At 40.5% G+C, this 20,320-nt stretch overlaps 1 protein-coding gene across 1 annotated transcript; it reads left to right on the top strand.

Annotated features, from left to right (window-relative positions):
- Nucleotides 1–13,312: 13,312 nt before the first annotated feature.
- Nucleotides 13,313–18,993, top strand: ATP4B (ATPase H+/K+ transporting subunit beta). The gene is made up of 7 exons (XM_077927650.1): nt 13,313–13,626; nt 15,386–15,514; nt 16,535–16,648; nt 16,987–17,186; nt 17,808–17,864; nt 18,650–18,739; nt 18,821–18,993. Exons 1-7 carry the CDS (start codon nt 13,515–13,517, stop codon nt 18,980–18,982), a joined length of 864 nt encoding a protein of 287 aa, XP_077783776.1. The 5' UTR covers nt 13,313–13,514; the 3' UTR covers nt 18,983–18,993.
- The last annotated feature ends 1,327 nt before the right edge of the window (nt 18,994–20,320 follow it).

A 20,320-nucleotide genomic window follows, 5' to 3' on the forward strand; every position in this document is an offset into this window, starting at 1 on the left:
TGATGTAAGAGCCAAATTTAAAAAGAATTAGAGACACGACATTCATCACTCTTATAATGGCAATTTAGAACTCTTTGTCCCGACTTCCTTGTAGGTTACATAACAGGGGTTCTGCTATGGTTGTCTGGAGATGGTTTTTTTTAATTGAATTACTCCTCCCCCTTCACTTCTCCTTGATATCTCAGAATCATATGTCTTAATTTTTCTACACTCCCCAATCTTGCCTTTCTCCCTCTCCAACTTATCAGTGTAATTGTTCAGCCATAGTTTCAAACCCAAGATCTTTGTGAGATCTGTATCTAAAATAAGACGCATACCGTTGCAACCTGCAACAAAATGTTGCAGTATATCTCCCACCCCACTGCCAGCCAGGAACAGGAATATTGTAGCGCTTCTCAAAAGGAAGAAGGGGCAGGGTTAGGAGGAGAAGGAAATGAGATACCTTTTTCCTTCTGCAGGTCCCGGTCCACTGTCCCTCAGATCTTTTCGGGGGCCGGACTATATTTTTTTTGGGGGGGGGGGGGATGAACTAATTCCTATGCCCCACAAAGAGCCCAGAGATGCATTTTAAATAAAAGCACACATTCTACTCATGTAAAAACACCAGGCAGGACCCACAAACAACCCAGAGATGCATTTTAAATAAAAGGGTACATTTTACTCATGTAAAAACACGCTGATTCCCAGACCGTCCACAGGCCGGATTCAGAAGGCAATTGGGCCAGATCCTGCCCCTGGGCCTTAGTTTGCCAGCCCATGCAGTAATGTGTAAACAGCCTAAATTGGTACTTAACAGTCTGTCAGACTTTGAGTTTCATTAAACCTTCTGTTTTTCACACATAACACAGGTTGGAAGCAAGAGTTGCCCGTAGAAAAAGGCAGGATTTTAGCGGACCTGTGACTGATTGTCATGCTGCACCCCCACCCAAAGGTGGCAGCACAAGACAGTACTGTCTTTGCTGCTCGAGGTGAACATGGAAGATACATTTCCTTTACATTTTACCATTAGTATGCAGGATAGATCCCTGCCCTGAGGAGTATACAATCTAAAATCTGACATAGGGTAAATAACAAAGGGAAGGCAGGGTAAACAGTGAAATAATACATGATTTTGCTTACTGCTGGGTACTTGTGTTACAGGCTTAGTTGTAGACATGAAGCTACCGTACTTTTCCGTGTATAAGACTAGGTTTTTTGACTTTAGAATAAGGTTTAAAATCTGGAGGTGTCTTATACACAGAAAGTGCATATGCCCATTTTCTAAATTTGGGGTCTCCAACAGTAGGTGGCGTCTTATACATGGGGATGTCTTATATATGGAAAAATACGGTAGGCACTCCAGGGTTTTCTTATCTTTCTGTCATCAGTGACTTTCTGTCCTCACAGGTCCCCATCAGACCATTGTTGTTGTTTTTTTAAAAAAAGCAACAGTTCCTTCTGGCTTTTAATTAACAAACGTCTGTAACTCAGCATACTTAGAAAGTTCCAAGGAACCACCTCCTTATTTTGGGTTCGATCTGTTTCAAAAATAATAGGCACTCGGCCACCTGAATTTGCGATAACAAGAAAGAAGTTTAAAAAAAAATCATTATGAATTTGTGACACAATTTATTTTAAAATTAACCAAGCTCTCTCATATAGGCACCTTCCATAATAAGATCAGATATTCACTGCTGATGGTTGTGTGGTGTAATATTACTAATCTTCATATAAATCAGGGGTGAAATAGACAACAGGAAAGTGTTTCCGAGAAGAAACGTACATTTGTATAATAGCTCACAAAGATAGCCGAGTTATTTTTATCACATGTTGAAACACAATTCATCATTTGTTTAATTTCTAGCTAAGTTGAACAGCAATCTTGTTTTCTTGTACTGACTTCCAGTTGTTGTTGTTTTTTCCTGCAAGTAGATAAGAAAGACTCATCCTGCAGCGATTATTCATTTGAGAAACCATTACAAAACCTGTTACGATGCAATTACGTAACTTATCTCCCAAGAGCTTTTCTAGAAGACACAAAATGAGGCGCACCATTTTCAGAGGCAGACGTAATGGGCAAGATGGTACTACAGAACACATGACAGCTTTTGTTATTGCATGATCTCCAGATGATCCTACGTAAGTTATCACAAGACATCCAAGATACCTAGCTGTGTCTCCACAAATCCAGGACCAATAATTGAATCCCAAAGTTTTAGCCTGGGATGGCGGTGGATATTTTACTGAACAAGAAGTCTAAACTACCTGCGGGAGGTGGCTCCAACTTACACCATAATTTTCTAGAACTACCTTATCTTGCAGGGAGGAGGGAGTTTAGAGAGAAGAATGGGATTTAGACTAAATCTCCAATTCACCTGCTAATGAAAGTAGGGGGAAATAGATGTGGAAAGGCAGCTGATACGTGTAGGCCATGTTCTAAAATGCTGAAGTTAGGACGTTTAGGGAAATTATGATTGGCCATGACTCACCATTTTTAATTTAGAATGAGCCACCGAGAACAGATGTCGCTCAGTTTACTTCTTCAACAGTATGTAGCCAGAAATTCCACGACCAGAGAGCACGACCACTTTTAATTATTTATCCAATTACCTTCTGAAATCAGTAAAGTGAAACTCCACTGGGGTATTTGTGACTGCCGAGTGCTCATTACACAAGTGACATGGCAACTATTGTCTTGGCTGCAGGGGGGAAAAATAGATCTAAAAATTAAGAAAAGAGTTGCAATTTATACTGTGAATCAAGCTTAACTTAAGATTCATTACTGTAGATTGTACTATATATATATATAGCTTAGGGCAGTATCTGTTAAACCCAAAATGTTGAGGAAAAATCCAGGGGTATGCAATAATATTCATAAGAGCAGCATGTCTGAGGAAATTTCTTAGTGCCAGTCTCCATTTAGTTTGATGTCTGCAATGCTGTTAATATCAGCTCTTTGCTAAATACCCAGTGGGATACTTTCTGCTCATGTAATAGTGCCTTTGTATTGAATTAGCACTTGACATATGCTGCCTAATATTACAACCGCATCTTTATCATTTAGCCTCTCAATTGTTGTGCTTCTGAAAGTGTAAGAAGAGACATATCCAGTTAGTGAAGGAAAAGCAAGGGAAAAGATCTTCATATGCTCTTCGAATCCTCACCAAAACCCTTTCCACTTAACTTCTTAGGTCTCTATCTCCAGTTTAATATTTAAGAATGTGTAACCGTATTTGCTTACATAGAAGAAGAAGAAAAGAGAGGCATGTTATATCACAGCATATATGGTATATAAAGCTATATATGCACCACTGCTTGATAAATATTTCCAGGGTAGGTCACAAACACAAAGCACAATAAAAAACAACAACACAGGAATAAATACAGTACACAGTAAAGCAACAGTCTATAAAGCAGCAGCAGCATTAAGAAGTTCTCAGGTGTTAAAAAAGGCCCCTGGACCTTTAAAATAGGTCTATGTGGTAGTACAGGCATCATGTGATCCTCGCTGGGGAGGGACTTTGTAAGTGAGATGGCAATAAACACCCCAACCCATTTGCTACCTGCCTCACCTCAGACTGCTGGAGTAGGCAGAAGGGGCGGGGAGAACGTACAAAGATGGTCTCAGGACAGAGGCAGGTCAGTGTGGGAGATGTTATTTCATGCACCCAACCATGATGTAGGGCTTTAAAGGTCAGTAATTGTACACGGAGTTCAGATTCCTCAGAATATCAGCTTGCTAACTTGCTTTTAATAGGCAGAGTTTTAGTAATGATATGCCTGGAAATTATACCTCCAGTCAAATCACTGCTATACAGGTGAAGGCTTCCTGCAGAATACCGTCTTATCAAGAGTCCTGCACAATATTAAGAATCGGGCCTATAAGTGTTGTGGCACCTACGCTTTGGAGTGTTATTTATTTTATTTATTTACTGAATTTGCACACCAACACCACCCTTCATCTGAGGATCACAGGGCAATTTACAGTATAAAAAACAAACAACAAACAAAACAGCTCCCGTCCTCTGAATTTTATAGACAGGCAGCATCTCTGTTACCCTAAATACCTTTCTCTTTCATCCAGTCTTTTAAGCTGAGATCTTTCCCAGTCTGAATCAGTATTGGAATTAAGATTTCATAAGAACGCACACAAGTTGTCTTAGAATTGTCGAGTCAGAAGGGACCTCAAGGGTCATCTAGTGCAACCCCTTTGCAGTGCAGGATTATGCAGCCAGCCCGTACGGGGATTTAACCTGCAGCCTTGGTATTATCAGCACCAGACTCTAACCAACTGAACTAAGGTGTTTTTGCTACCACTGGTTTGCTGCCCTGGAATCCTTTGGGAGCAGGAGACAAATAAACAAATAAATGGGCACCAAAATAAGAAGTTATCCAGTGATTAAGTCTATGGAACCTCGTTGCCTGGCAGGGCAGAGTGTCTGAACAAAGGGGAGTTCAGCTCTCTATTCCCCTTTCTTGAGGAGTCCTGTTTCAGGCTTTCATTAGGCATACCAGTTGAGGTGAAGAGAGTCTTCCAGAGCTACAGTTCATTGCCATGCCTTGTCTAGTAGAAGCAAAATGGAAGCAAGCAAATATTATCTAGTTGCATCCTTTTTATAGGATGCAAAATAGTTTTTCTTGGCCCAAAATGGTGGGTTGTTTTGTTTTGTTTACAGGCCCATTAGTGAATGAATGTGGCAACTCTTCATATACTGTACATCCTGATATCAGTGGCAGATTTTGGGTGATCAAATTTCAGCATAACCCTGTACAATGCTAAAATTTACCCCGGCTTTTCGTGCTTCCATTCTACAGTATTGTTTTGGTGCCCCCTGCAGTGCGACGCCCAGTACAACTGCACCAAACCACCTCTGAAACAGTGGTACCTCGGGTTAAGTACTTAATTCGTTCAGGAGGTCCGTTCTTAACCTGAAACTGTTCTTAACCTGAAGCACCACTTTAGCTAATGGGGCCTCCTGCTGCCGCCGCGCTGCCGGAGCACGATTTCTGTTCTCATCCTGAAGCAAAGTTCTTAACCCGAGGTACTATTTCTGAGTTAGTGGAGTCTGTAACCTGAAGCATATGTAACCTGAGGTACCACTGTATTATGAATGGTTCAATACCGCCTTGTGTGACCTTGGGCCGGTCACTGTTAGCCTAGCCTACTTTACAGGGTTGTTGTGAAGATAACACAGCAAAGAGAATCATGTAAACTGGCTTGAGTTCTTTTTTTTTTTTAAGGCAGGATATAAATGTAATAAAGAAAGGCATTACAAAAAACACGATGGAGGCTTGATATCCACCACTTGCATTTGGGAGGCGGGGGGGGGGGGGGAGGGAATCAAGGAGATCTACCAGGACGGATAGGTGTTTACAAAAAGATCTTCATAACCTTTCTTAATCCACATTAAAACACAATTTTAAAAACACCCTAAGTTGAACAGCCATCTAAACTAGCAATAGAACAACTAACTAAATATTCTCTGAACATATCTGTAGGATAGAAAGCAAGGACTTGCCAGCCTGGTACACCAGCTCACCTCATCTCATACTTCTTCATATGACAAGAAAGTACAATCCAAGAAAATAGGAGTGATTGTACTGGAAGATGGGAATTAGTGAAGCTCATTGAAGCAGTGACAGCATATCAGTTACTTAATATTGGTATTGCAGCCTCCTGGAACACAAATAAACTGTGTCACACAGACATGAAATGCTACATACTGACTCTGCTTTTTTTGCGTGTAGCTGTAGATAATAAAGCCATAATTCATCAGGAAGCCAATATCCCTTTGCCGGATGGGTCAGGCAATCATTATTGCAGTTAGAAGACCAACCCTCACTTTTATGAGTTGTAAATCAGACACAGAATTCTGCTCCTCTGAGCCTCCTCCAAACTAGAAAATTACCAGCCGCCGCCGTTTGAAACTAATTAATCTCACTGAAGGCAATGGTCTGAACAATGCAAAGATTTAATTTACTGCAAATGTTTACAGTAGATGAAGCCCTGATTTGCAATCACAGTAAAATAGCGCTCCGCTCCCCCCTATTAAATGCCAGTATCCTCAAGGTGGGGGAGTGGAAGATGCCAGGGTATGCGATGAAACATTTGGGTGCCCTATGATGCTTACCAAGGACGAAACATCTCTGTTTAAATCACGTCTTATGCTACAGTCCTGCACTGCACATATGAGCCCCATTGAAATCAATAGCACTTACTTCTGAGTAGCCATATTTATGTCAAAATATTCACAGCCCATCTTTCATCAGTACAGATATCAGGGCAGGGTACAAGGGACATTTAAACAAGGATGAAATGTTAGGAAAAAGCACATAAAAATAACCAAAAGTAGCTAAAAACAACAACAGAGAAAGCTGAAACACCACTTAAAATGCTTGGGTTAAACAGGCAGGTTTTGACTTGACAATGAAATGCTAACATCTGTGCCTGTCGTGTTTCTAAAGGGAGGGTATTTCACAAGCAGGGAGCCACCACAGAGAAGGCCCAGTCCCCTAGCAGACCAAGCTTCCCCCAGCAGTGGAACATGGAGAAGATATTAAAAGATGGGCAGACTAATATAAGGAGACAATCTCCTCTCTGTATTTGGGTCCCAATTCCATTTGTGGGCTCAGTGAAACGCACATTAATTCTCTAGAAACCATGTAATGCAATTCCATCCAGATGCACTGGTTAATGTTCTCGCGACTGTATTCTGTTCTAATTGAAGTTTCCGATTCATCTTTAAGGGCAGCTCCAATATGTTAATCCTCCCCACCTCTGCTTCCAAGCACTTCTACCTTTCAGATGAAGCAAAGATATGGAGCTGGTTGTCATCTACATATTGACAACACTACATTCCAGCTCTCCTGATGCCAACTCCCAGAGTGTCATGAACTAGCAGAACACTGAGGGAACTGCGATTGGTACAAACAAGGACAAGCTGAAGATGGGGAAGGGGAGGTACTCACAGCACATCAGAGGACACCAAAGAAGCCAGGGGAAGGGGACATATTGCCAGAACTGGAGATTCACCTGTCACGGCAGGGTCTGAGGCGTCGGGAACACCGCCAGGACACTGAGGCAGGCAAGGGAACACAGCCCAGCTCACTAGTTGACCAGGTGGAGATCATGGGGCTCATTAGGTCTGGGAGGAGGAGGTTTGTGGTCTCTCGGCTCGATTCAGTTCAAGGCAGGTGAGGATCACATGTTCCGTTAAGGAGAGAGACGCAGCTGTTCCGCTGGAGCAAACTCAGGTGCAACAATCAATATTGGGAAGGATAACAGGGAAGCAAGGCAGAAACTCTTGTGTCTGTTTAACTTTCTCTGTTTACGGACCATGGCTTGGCTGCTTTGCGAACTCTACTGGACAGTGACTTCAGGACTTTTTTTTCTTGGTTTTTAATATAATTTTCATTAAATTCTGTTTTACAATTTAGAATCTTCTTTAAACAACCTTAAAATGTCATTGACTTCCCTTCTTCTCTTTCCATGGTTCATTTTGCATAATGTAAGGGACCCCTGACCATTAGGTCCAGTCGTGACTGACTCTGGGGTTGCGGCGCTCATCTCGCTTTATTGGCCGAGGGAGCCGGTGTACAGCTTCCGGGTCATGTGGCCAGCATGACTAAGCCGCTTCTGGTGAACCAGAGCAGCGCACGGAAACGCAGTTTACCTTCCTGCCGGAAGTGGTACCTATTTATCTGCTTGCACTTTGACGTGCTTTCGAACTGCTAGGTTGGCAGGAGCAGGGACCGAGCAACAGGAGCTTACCCTGTTGTGGGGATTCGAACCGCCGACCTTCTGATCGGCAAGTCCTAGGTTCTGTGGTTTAACCCACGGTGCCACCCACATCCCTTGCATAACGTAAACCCCTGCAAATTTTACATAAAATTAAACCATTCAGTATTCCATTATTACATCCATCCAAACTTATTTACACTGTTGAATTTATCTTAATGCTGCCAATGTTTTCAAGTGTACAGTTTCCACCCCCGCCCCCCGTATATTCAATAAATATTTTCCAATCTTCTTTAAACATATATTCTCTTATTCTACATGTTAGGACCGCAAGCTGTGCATATTCCATCAGTTTTAAGTTGCCATTCTTCTTTAGTTGGGACATTGCTCGTTTTCCATTTTGGGGCTAACGAAACACGAGCCGCAGTAGTGGCATACATAGATAACATTTGTTGACTGTGACTCCAGGACTGACCCTAACTCTGGATCTTCTACAGATGTGGAAACTTAACCTTGCACAATGACTTGGAACCTTGCTCACTGTATCGGGCCTGGACTGGCATTTGACCATTTTGACTGTATGACTACTGTCTAGTGTTGCCACCACCTCAGAGTACACCAAGGTTCAGGGCACAGAGAGTAATAAGATTTTATTTTTTTAATTCAAGCTTATTGCCTATTGCATTTTTTATTTCAAAACAGTTGGGTTAAAACAATGCCTATTTATCTGTATCTATAACCGTTAGACCATAAATGGTGACCAAAAAATAAATGTTTTTAATAAAACATTTGCCAACCAGTGCTGTATAGTGAGTGCTTTGCTAATACAGTGATACCTCGGGTTAAGAACTTAATTTGTTCTGGAGGTCCGTTCTTAACCTGAAACTGTTCTTAACCTGAGGTACCACTTTAGCTAAATGGGGCCTCCCACCATGCCGTGCGATTTCTGTACTCATCCTGAGGCAAAGTTCTTAACCCGAGGTACTATTTCTGGGTTAGCGGAGTCTGTAACCTGAAGCATCTGTAACCTGAAGCGTCTGTAACCCGAGGTACCACTGTAATATACGTGCATGGAAAATAAAAGATCCACATCCCTGCATGTATTTCTGTCACCCACAAGGGGGCACTATATACTACTATACTGGTAGGAGGAAGATAGTTCAGTTTAATGTTTTTGTAATCAAGGGAATAGGGGCAAGTTCAACAGCAGCAGCTGCATTAATCCATTGTGTTTCCATTTTCGATACACGCACTGAAAAGATGAGTTAGGGTACCCAGTTGGATATTTCATCTTGTTCATTTAATTAAAATTGGAAATGAGGCTGTGGCACTGGAGAAAGAGGGGAAGGCATTTTCCTTGCACAATTTCCCCCAGCGTAACCTTTCCAAGCTGCTGTTTGCCTTGTTTAGAAAAACACATCTGTATGTCTCCCCCAAAGAGAGTAAAACAGCTGCTTTGGGGTGGGGGTGTACAACGAGAAAGACACTCCCCAAGCACCACAGTCCAGATCTTGCTTCCCTATTCTGTTATAGCTGCTTTAAAGAAGCATTTTAAAGACAGAGATCTCATCAAGTTTATAAATTTATACAAATAAATAAATAAATAAATAAATAAATAAATAAATAGGAATAAATTAGGAAGAAAGGGCAATCTCCATTTTCTATTGAAATTCTAACTGGAAACATCTAATATAACATAATTATGTATGAACTGAAACTCACAAAACAGTCGTAGTGGACTATGCAGAAATGGGAAAGCTGACAGTGAAATTAAGAGATAAAAATGATGAACATAGAAGAATGGAGGCCTTTCATGGACTATTAAAAAAAACTACATTCAAATGAAATTGCGGGCAGAACTCGAGATAAAAGAAGTGGAAGAAAAATGACAAATAACTGTAACAGGTAAACTTTTTGTGGTAGATAAAATATAATGCAGTAGAAAAGGCTTGAGTTAAAAATACGGTGGAAGTGAGGATGGGAAGTCAACTTATGAAACAATATACTTACTTGATTTCATGGTTATTGTGAAATGGTTTGAAAATTTTAACTAAAAAATTATATACAACCCCCCCCCCCAATAAAACTCACAAAACAGTGAACGAACTTTTGAATTTCACAGTAGTTTTCCTCAGGTTTGTCGGTCAACATACACACATAAGGGGGGTGGGAAATATAAGAATATAGGAAGAGCCCATGTAGTCCAGCATCCTGCTCTCACAATCTTAAGATTCAGAATTTTTTATTTTTATAGACTCAACAGGTTTTTAATAAAGCTTGCTGGTACCGGGAACCAGTTGGAAAGATGAATGCCAGTCGTCCTTCAGATTTGTCTCTAGCACCAGCTGAAATTTGCCACAAGGTGTTGTTGGAGAGAGTAGAAGGTAAAGCATGGTAGTCTTTTATATATTAGCAAAGCAGGAGATTTTTACATGATGCACTATGTAGAAAAACCAATGGACGCCAAACTTGCCTGGTGTTTGGAAAAGCACTGCCTTCCCATTTGGAAAAGTACAGCTGCTCTGTCTTCTGCATCTGTATCTGAACAGTTTCCAGGCCCCGGACCAATTCAAAGTGCTGTTAACCTTTAAATCCCTGAACTCTTTGGGGCCAGGTTGCCTGAAGGATTGTCTCTTCCCATACCTACTTGCCTGACCTTTTAAGATGTCCATCAGAGACTCTTCTCTGGCTCGTGCAGGCAAATGTTGTCAACTCTTTGCAGTATTGGTGCTCTGGTTATGGAATGACATTCCTGGAAAGGCTGGCACTACATTGATGTTCCTGTTATTTTTACATAGCAGTGCTGACAGCTGCCTTAATCTTCGCAGAGAACGTACAAAGAGGGTCTTCATTTGTTCTCCGGGGGTAAGTTACAACAGTGATGCGTGTCTTGGACCCAGTTCAGGTGGTAGGAATAACTGAGACAATATGATCACAGACTCACCCATGTACTGTTCCAACTTTGCGACACTAGGAAAATCTAGCAGGAGCAAAGATTAGATTAGTTTCTTTAGCGATTTATTTATTTTTTTACTTTCTCTCATCTCCTAGAATCCCTGTGTTAACCTTCAAAAGGGAGGTTTGGCTGTCCTTCATCTCACTGGTGAGGTTGCAATAAAGCAACCTGAAAAGTAAACAGTATGTTCAAATAATTTTAAAAGTACAACAAAGAAATATTGTGTGCAAAACACCTCCTAAGAGCCATGAGTCTCTGAGTGTTCGCACACAAGATATTTTCCTCTTAGGCAAGAAGCAGAACTGAAACTCTCATGGAAGGACAACAAAAAGTTCAAATGAGGATTGAAGTTGGAAGAGCAACACTGAATGAGGAAGACCATAAGTTTAGAATAAGGGTCTTTATATACTGAAGAATACCAGAGGCAGAGTCTAACAAGAGACAGAATATATTCCAGGGTCCTGCAATTACTTTGACTATACAGTGGAACCAACACCAATACTTGCCAAAGATAGAGAACCCCAGAGCTCTTTTCTCTTGACACACTACCACAGAGATTGGACCATGCCACATCTCTACACTATAGTAAAAGATGTGCAGGTAGTATGCAGCCCAAATACTTCTACGGAGCGTGAGATGGAAGTGTGTTTGAGAGGCCTCTAAAGCCTAGAATTGATAGAAGCAGAACTAAAGAACTTAAATGTACCACACCTTATCTGGGGATCATCAAGTTTTGACAGAAAAAATAAGTTCAAAAATGAATTATCTGCATTTCTCAAATCAAACTAAAGGGTCTTCTGGATGGAGGGCTCCTAGTGCTACTGATTAAATGGATCTTCCACCATAAGGTAAAAGCAGAATTCCCATTCACAGGGATATAGTGTGGGCATCTTGCTATATCTTATGCACCTGGCGGGCAGAATATAGTCTAGCGGCCAATGTTGTCCCTTCCCCTTCCGTGACTCTTCATAGTTCCCTTTATCTCATTTTGAAACAGGTGCTTTTCTCAACCATTTTAACATTGTGTGTGTGTAACACCAATTTTGAATCAGTGGTCATGCATGTCTTTTTAAAAAAATGTTAAGTCATGCTATTCCACCATAGTTCGATTGCACAACCCTACAAATTACTTTTGAAAGGGAATGTAGCCGTACATCCAAGATATTTCGGGTTCTCATCCGCCTTTGACAATGAGGTCTCTTGGTGGGTTCCAACTATGTAGAAATACAATACTGAAAACAGTTAAAACAGATTACAGCAGACATCGGCCCTCCAGATGTTTTGGGACTACAACTCCCATCATCCCTAGTTAGCAGGACCAGTAGTCAGGGATGATGGGAATTGTAGTCCCAAAACATCTGGAGGGCTGAGTTTTCCTATGCCCGGATTACAGTCACCAGAACAAGGTGGGTCAGAGAGGCCTAACATCAAGCTGCATCTGTTTGCCCCTGTGCTTCAAGGTTATTTCATCTCTCTGGCTTGGAGAATACTGGCAAGTTATTAACAGGCTGCTGGAAGTCTGCTGCTGCCCTGGATGTTCTGGTAGAAAGAGAAGTCCAATGTCAAATGCTTAAGTAAACACTGGTGAAGGGCACAAGCTACTACCCCAAAATAAACAGTGTCCGGTTACTGTGATTTACTTGTAGGTAGTTCCCTTGCAATAAAGAGAGATTGTGATATACTGTATTGTTTCTCTTATTGTTAACTACATTGCTACATGCAACAAGACTCGGTCACAAAATGCATGGGGCAAAATGCACACATTCTGCAATAGTTTGGGTGGTGGCTTTCACAACCTGCAAGAGCTCAACATATCAAGATTAACAGGGTTAACACAGATGGCCTAGTCGCAGTATAACTCCCTTGAACCATCTGTTGAAGTGGAACCAGGCTTTCCTATGAACTGACACATGCATTTCATTGAGACCTGATTTCCTGACCCATTGCAGCACACAATTAAATCCTTTATTGGTTGTATAGCAAATACATATTTTTGCTGGTCTCTCACTCGATTGGCTTTGGGTTGGACCCTGAGAAAGACCCACAAAAACACCTGTGAAATCCTAAAAAAAAGTTGTCCTAATTGCCTTCTTCCTCCAAAAGGCGCTTCTCCTGGGGGTTAGGGGACCCTGGTATATGTCTCTGAAGATCAGGCCGATGCAACTTCTGTGAATGGAGCTTCCAATGTTGCCTCTGCCCTATTTTGGAGATCTGCCTTCACCCTCAGCTTGCCTCATTCAACTGGGTTTCCCAATTCTTAGGGGAGCTTTTAAGTGTGTTGGGTGCCTGGGAAGTCTGAGAATGCGTTTCCACTGGTCTCTTTCTGCACTTTTCTCAGGATCCAACCCACTGGGAGGTAGAAAAAGGCCCATCTGCTTCTAAGAGGCTGCAAGTGAAACTGAATAATCATTGCAATGCTTGTCCAGCCTAGTAGTACCTGCACAAACCTGTTGACCGAGGAAGGAGGAGCTCAAGCAGAGCAACCACAATGTTGTGGGTTATCAAGGGCAGTGAAATTTTATCCGCTGCGATAACGTCTATCGTGTTGAATGTACCACAAGTTCTGTGCAAAATACGCAACACCAAGGAGGGAGAGGAAAGGACATTTGATAATTACGTTTTCCATGCCCAACTGAACGTTTTGCTTATCAACAGTTGTTTTAACAGAACGATAGTTACTGTGGGTGAATATATGCCGTTATCAGCTTCTGATGATGATGGATATTAATCTGCGTAACCTTCAGGCTAAAAGGGTATAAAACCAAAATGGTTACCTGATTGACTCTTTGGGCAGCGGCTGAACAGCTTGTTTTCTGAAGGAGCTCCTGGTTTTCAGCAAAGATGGCAACTTTAAATGAAAAGAAGACATGCAGCCAAAGAATGGAGAACTTCCAGCGTTTCTTATGGAATCCAGAAACAGGGCAGTTAATGGGAAGAACCTTGATTAACTGGGGTATGTGGCCAAACACACAGAAGAGAATATCGTTCAGGCATTTTTGTGCTGTTGGGATTTGGTCATTTGCATTATTTCTGTATGATTAAACGTCTTAAGTTGACAAGATGCTTCCTATATAACAGTATTACTTGGTACGAGCCTGGAGAATCCACAAACTACTTTTTTTAAAAAAAAAAAACGATTTGCAAATTTGTTGACTTTAGCAGAAAACACTCATTTCCCTTTTATTTAAAATAGCTTACAGGGAAGCAGTTGGCTCTGCAACAGACTAACAAAACCCAGAACTCCTACTAGACGGGCGCAGAAATGCCAGTTTGTGGCAGAAACAATAGAAGGAACATGACTTTGATTTTATTCTTTTTGATCTGGATCCAAAGAACCACATAACTAGTTCTGTGAATCCAAGGGAGTTTTCCCACAGCAGCCCCGAGTGCTGGGTGCAAACCTCTTTAAGAAACTGAGGGGAGTTTCAAAAGCGGTTTGCAATATGGCACAGGGGTCTGCTCTTCAACGGAAAGCTGCTAAAAGATTGTGTTCAAAGTGCATGCAATAGGTTAGACGCACCTAAATCAGCTCACTGGATCTGGTCTGTCTTCAGAAGGGTGCCATTACTTATATATGTATTTTAAAAAGTCTCTGAAATACAACTAATGGAAAATTTAATTTCAAACATCTTTATCCCTTTCTTCAATCATAAGCCACAGCAACTTAAAAATGCAATTGATAAGATGTTCAATTTATTGGTTATTATTCTGTGACTAATTTCAATATATGCTACTTGTATTTCATTAGATTTAGCAGGTGGGCTTATCCACATTTTACTTTCTCCTCCATTCTTCCCAGGCATGACTTGTGCTCAGTGTCCAATTGCCTTTTAATCTTTTTCCAGAGCTTTGCCCATGAAAACTCCCTCTTTAAAGCTCAATTGGACCAAACTGCAATTTATGGTAAACTCGAATGGATGTTTGCTCCAATTGAGAGCTAAAAAGCAACTTTTCACGGGAAAAGCTCTAGGGCAAAAAAACCCTTTGGACACAGAGCTTTTAAGTACAGACCTGGACCTGGAAAGAGTACCGCTAAAGTGTGGATAAGCCGAGTGCACACACACACACAAAATTTATGCTCCAGCTCAACATGCGTTTTTACTTTGTGATGTGAAACTGCAAATTGCATTTTTGTCCGTTAGACTTCAACAGTGACATACTCATTGTCCCTTTATTCTTTTGGGAGTATAAATTTTAAGCAGTACGTTTCTCTGTAAGTTTGCACTGAAGACCTCCACAACATCCTTACTCGGTAGTTGAAGCAATTAACTTTAGTTGTGCGGTATATGTTGTAATTCTTATTATGGGAAATTTGGAAAGTTCTCAACTCGTAATTTCAGTGCTGGGATATTTATTTCAGTGCATCCAACCCTATGAAAGCCAAATGGTATTGAATTTCCAGCTTCCACTGATGATCTTCAAAGCAGCAAATGTAGTCAGCTTCCCCAAATCACCCCGTTGAGTGTAGCATTCTCCTGAATCGCAGTGCTACAAAAATCTGTGCTCCTTTTCTAGCACTAGAATGCTTAACCAGGAGATTAAGAAGCTCCTGTGCTGAAATGCCTTAAAACTTCTATTATAAATATTTCATCTAACTGTTGTCATGTACTTGGTTGCTGCTATTAGTTACTGAACCAGAACAGGTTGCCTCATAAGAGTAATGAATATCATGCTTTTAAAAAGTTTTAACTTAATATTTCTTTTCTTAATAGTTTGGATCAGTCTTTATTATGTTGCATTCTATGTGGTAATGACTGGACTGTTTGCACTTGCTATATATTCTTTAATGAAGACACTCAATCCGTATACACCGGACTACCAAGATCGATTAAAATCACCAGGTACTTAACACATTCCTGCCCATTCTGTTACAAGTTATGCTACACACACTCACTTACTGCATAAATCAACTTAAGACACATAAAATGATGGTTTGAGTTCTAATGAAGTATAGCCTGGTGCTTAAGAGTTTTAGGAGCAGGGATGGGGAATCTGTGGTACTCTAGTTGTTGCTGAACTCCCTTTAGCACTAGCTAGGATGGTTAATGGCTAACACCACTTGGAAGGCCACAGCTTCATTTGGAATGATATAGTTGTACCTTGGATCCTGAACTCCCTGGAACTCAAGACGTTTTGGCTCCCAAATGCCACAAACCCGGAAATGATTGTTCCGGTTTGCGAATGTTCTTTTTGAACCCAAATGCCTGGCAGGGCTTCTGATTGGCTGCAGGAGTTTCCTGCAGCCAATCAGAAGCTGCAATTTGGTTTTCAAACAATTTGGAAGATGAACAGACTTCCGGAATGGATTCCGTTCAACTTCCAAGGTATGACTGTACTGTATTTACTCAAATTTAATGCGCCATCAAATCTAATGTGCATCCTAATTTTTGTGATGTATTTTGCCAAAAGAGGTGCGTGTTACATTTGAGTAAATATAGTAGCTTCCAACTTACTTTTCTTGACACAGAAGTCACAGAATTGAAGCATATCTGAGTTTACCTTCCTTTAATCCCAAGTTATGATATTTTGTTTAAGCAGCAAGTAAGGGCCTACCAGTTAAATGAATCATGTGGTTTGCCCTTGAATGCAGTAACTTTAACCATCTCCAGGGGGGCAGGAACCCTTTGAAATGACAAAGAACTCTTTGCTAAGATTCGGTTCTCAAACCAAGAAATGTCAGGCATAGGTTCACTACAGAACTAATGTTAAGGAGGTCAAACCTTTCTGATTTCTAGTAACCTGATTGTTGGAAATGGAGACTTTCAATTTATACTTATTTTTTCACCAAACTAAGATGAACTGCCTGTAATGGGATCTTTCTCTCTTCCTCGCCTGTATATTAAACTGCACTTTCAATGAAGGCGTGACATTACGACCAGATGTGTATGGAGAAAAAGGACTGGAAATTTATTACAATATTTCTGACCCGGACTCCTGGGAACGTTATGTTAAAACTCTTCACAGCTTTCTTTCAGGTAAAGTATGTGGGAAAATATCACAATAAAGGTGGCCTGAAGTACAGTAGGAGGTCATCACTTTGAAATAGAGTTGCATGGGGTCACCTTGAGTTTGGGTTTGAATGCAGAAAGGTAACTCTTGTATGTATTTCTGGATGAACTGGGAAACATTTTCCAAGTTTCCCTAAACAATATCAAGAGGCAGCAGGATTGTACAACCATTAGAGGCAACGTTATTTTAAGAAGAGCAATTATTCTCTTACAAAAACAATGGCAAGAGGTTAGCCTGGAAGGTGCTCCAAAAGAAAGCAATAGAAATTGATTTTCCCCTTACTTTTTCTATCAATAATATACAGCTTACAACGAAACTGCACAGCATGCCAACAGGAACTGTACTATGGAAGGATACTATTTTCAAAAGTCTTTTGATGCTCCACACCACACAAAATATTCCTGCAAATTTACACAAGATATGCTTCAAAACTGTTCTGGTCTGGCGGATTCTAATTTTGGTTTTCCAGAAAGAAGCCCTTGCTTAATAATAAAAATGAACAGAGTAAGTACTTAAACAGTTCTTTAAAAGAATAATTTATTATATCAAACATTATTGAGTTCAAACCTGGAAACAAAGGGAGGCAACTTATAACAACCTGAAGCCTTATTTGATCTGTAGTGTTCTGAAGGACTAAAAGGCACGAATTGAAAAGGTCTTCTTATTTTAACAGCAGAATCTCATCCAACAAGGGATATAAAGAAACACAAATGTAGCTTTGTTGACCCGTAAGGGAAAGGAAGTCTTAAAATTGACAGTTGGGAAATACCAACCGAAATGTCATGAAATACTGGGAAGTTTTCGTGTTCTTCAGAACTCTTATTCACAAAGGTTGTTTAGCTGGTCCTAATATAAAGTATTGCCCACCCAACAAGAAGATTCCCAATATCCTAGGAAAGGAAAACAAAGATTGGGAATAAGGTGCCAAGTATAAGAAAGCAGGAATAGTTATAGCTGGTATAGCACAAGGACTTAAACCAACAGCTGAGACAAGCATCCCAGCGCAAGTGGGATCTTCTGTTCCATCCCTGCACCTGAACTTTCCAGGTCCATGACAAATAAATTTTAAAAAATTCAAAGCTACTACTGTTTCGGTGGTTAACATGAAAAATTATTACCTCACAGATTATAAATTTTCTCCCTGGCAATGGCACTGCACCAAGAGTGAACTGCACAACACTGGTAAGTTTATATTGCCCAATGTTCTTGTATTGAAATTATTTCCATTTAGCTAATACACAGTAAAAATGTACGCCTATCCAGAAGTCTTACTAGAGCTCAATGGCTCAAGCTTGCAAAGGGCCACAGTCTTACGGCTCCAACTTCATGTTATACAGAGAAGCACGTTACCTAAATGCCCGTGGTTTCTTCTTTTTCTGCTACCCAAAGCCATTTCAGGATGGAGGCAATTTGGAGCAGAGTGCTTCACTGTTACCCTGCTTCCCTATCATCACCTGAGCCACGAGGTCAAAAACCTCATGAGGTTTCAAAAACATATTTACTTTACAAACACATAGCTAGGGCTTCCGTTATTTCCCTCAATGAAACATTTGGAAGCCATTCAGTACTTGCCAATGCCTGAGAAGCAGCCGAAGAACTGAAGCTAAACATTTTGATATTATGCCTGGATAGCTCAATTGGTTAGAGCGTGGTGTTGATAATACCAAAGTTGCAGGTTCAAGGCCCATGTGGGACAGCTGCATATTCCTACACTGCAGGTGGTTGGGGCTAGAGATAACCCTCAGGGTCCCTTCCAATTCTACAATTCTATGGTGTAATCTAATAACGGTGGAGGGAGTTCCTACTTTCACCTCAGACTCAATCTTATTTTCAAGTAGTGCTCTTAAGCTCACAACATGCAAACGGCACTAGTGAAGTATGGCTACGTAACATACCTAAAGCACAAAGCAACATGTAATTAGAGAGAAAGCACTAGTCCTAACACTTGCCTTGCCTATGATCAACAGGATGATGCCAGTCCGCTGGAGGTAGATTATTATCCTACAAATGGTACTTTTGCCCTTCACTACTTCCCATATTATGGACTGAAAGCACAGGTATGTTTTTTGACCATGTTCACTTTGACTTTCACAGATACTTTAAATGGAAGGATCTAACGTTGTACACTTTCATTTTAGCCTACCTACAGCAATCCATTGGTGGCAGTGAAGCTTCTCAACATGCCCATAAACAAAGAAGTAGTCATTGTATGTAGAGTTAATGGTACTGGAATTACTTCAGATAATCCTCACGACCCGTACGAAGGAAAAGTGGAATTCAAAGTCAGGATACAAAATTGAGCAACGAGAGTGCCGAGCTCATTGAGGATAACTTCTTGTTGTCTGGAACCTTCATCCAGGACAGCAGAAATGGATTAAGTCACACTGTTGGTTGTCAAATGTATTATTGTTTTACGACAGCAGAAAAATGAACAATCCAGAATTCCAGCAATGGATTACTCAACTTAATTCCTCACTTGTAATACATGACCCAGATGCTAACAAGTCGTATGGCAAGCCTACACCAATGCTTATGCGTAACTGTTTATTATACACCTGTAATTTGAAAAACGAACAAAACCTATGAATGCTAATCCACACCTCTCCCCCTTTTCTCACTCAAAAGCTTTTTTAAAAAAAGTTCGTTTTTGTTTTGTATTTGTTGAATTGATATAAGCAAATAATTTAATAATTGCTTGAACAGTCATTAACACGCTGTATAATATTTTAGTATCATGCAACTTGTATTTGTAACATATGGTTTCCATTTGAATGTCTGTAGTTTGATACAAAACGTCTACAGAGGGCAACTACGTAAAAACTTTTGGAAGGCCCAAAGCCATCCGAAAACAAGTCACTACTGTAATATTCAACTGTACAAAACTTACTTTCAATGTACCAGTGCTTTAGCGCAGATGCTAATATGATTTCCACTCCCTGAAAAGGCCAAGCTGGATACTAAATTTACTAAACACAATGTAAGAAATGTTACCTAATGAAAACATGTTGGTGTCATTTCAATGGAAATGTTTAAAACTACCTAATGTAAATGTGTGTGATGCAAAAAAATTAAATAGTAATAAAACTATTATTTGTGGCACTGTTCATGCAATACACTTTGGTACAGGTTGAAAGCTACTTTGGACACACAATGTGGGGTTTTTGAGTTTAAAATTTGAAAACAGGGAAAAGTCCCATTGCAAATTGCATCTGAACATAACACCAGTGCTATTTTCTAGAAAAAGAGGTGCCGGAACTCACTTCCTGGTTCTCTTAAAATGGCAATGGTAAGACACATTTGATCTGCCATGGAGTAGAGGAGAAAAAAAAGCTGTTGTTGGAACATGAATCTAAAGCCACCAGAACAAGTGGTATGGGCTCTTGGGATCTTTTAGTAGTTTATATTTTAGTTTTATTTTGAAGGCGGCCAGTCCGTCAATAGAATCCCATTAGGAGTTGAAGAGCAGTGGCTCCTTAGCGTATTTTAAAAGTTGCATCTGGTGCAGTGCTTTTGAGCACAAAAAAGTTAATTAGAACATGAAACTATCTTTTGCACTAAGAAAAACTTCTACAAACTTGCAACAGTAAACATTCTAGCTTTATAATTTATATTAAAGCAAACACTAAATTGCACACTGT

This window comes from Podarcis muralis, chromosome 4, assembly GCF_964188315.1.
Source record: "Podarcis muralis chromosome 4, rPodMur119.hap1.1, whole genome shotgun sequence".
In the NCBI taxonomy this organism is placed as follows: domain Eukaryota; kingdom Metazoa; phylum Chordata; class Lepidosauria; order Squamata; family Lacertidae; genus Podarcis; species Podarcis muralis.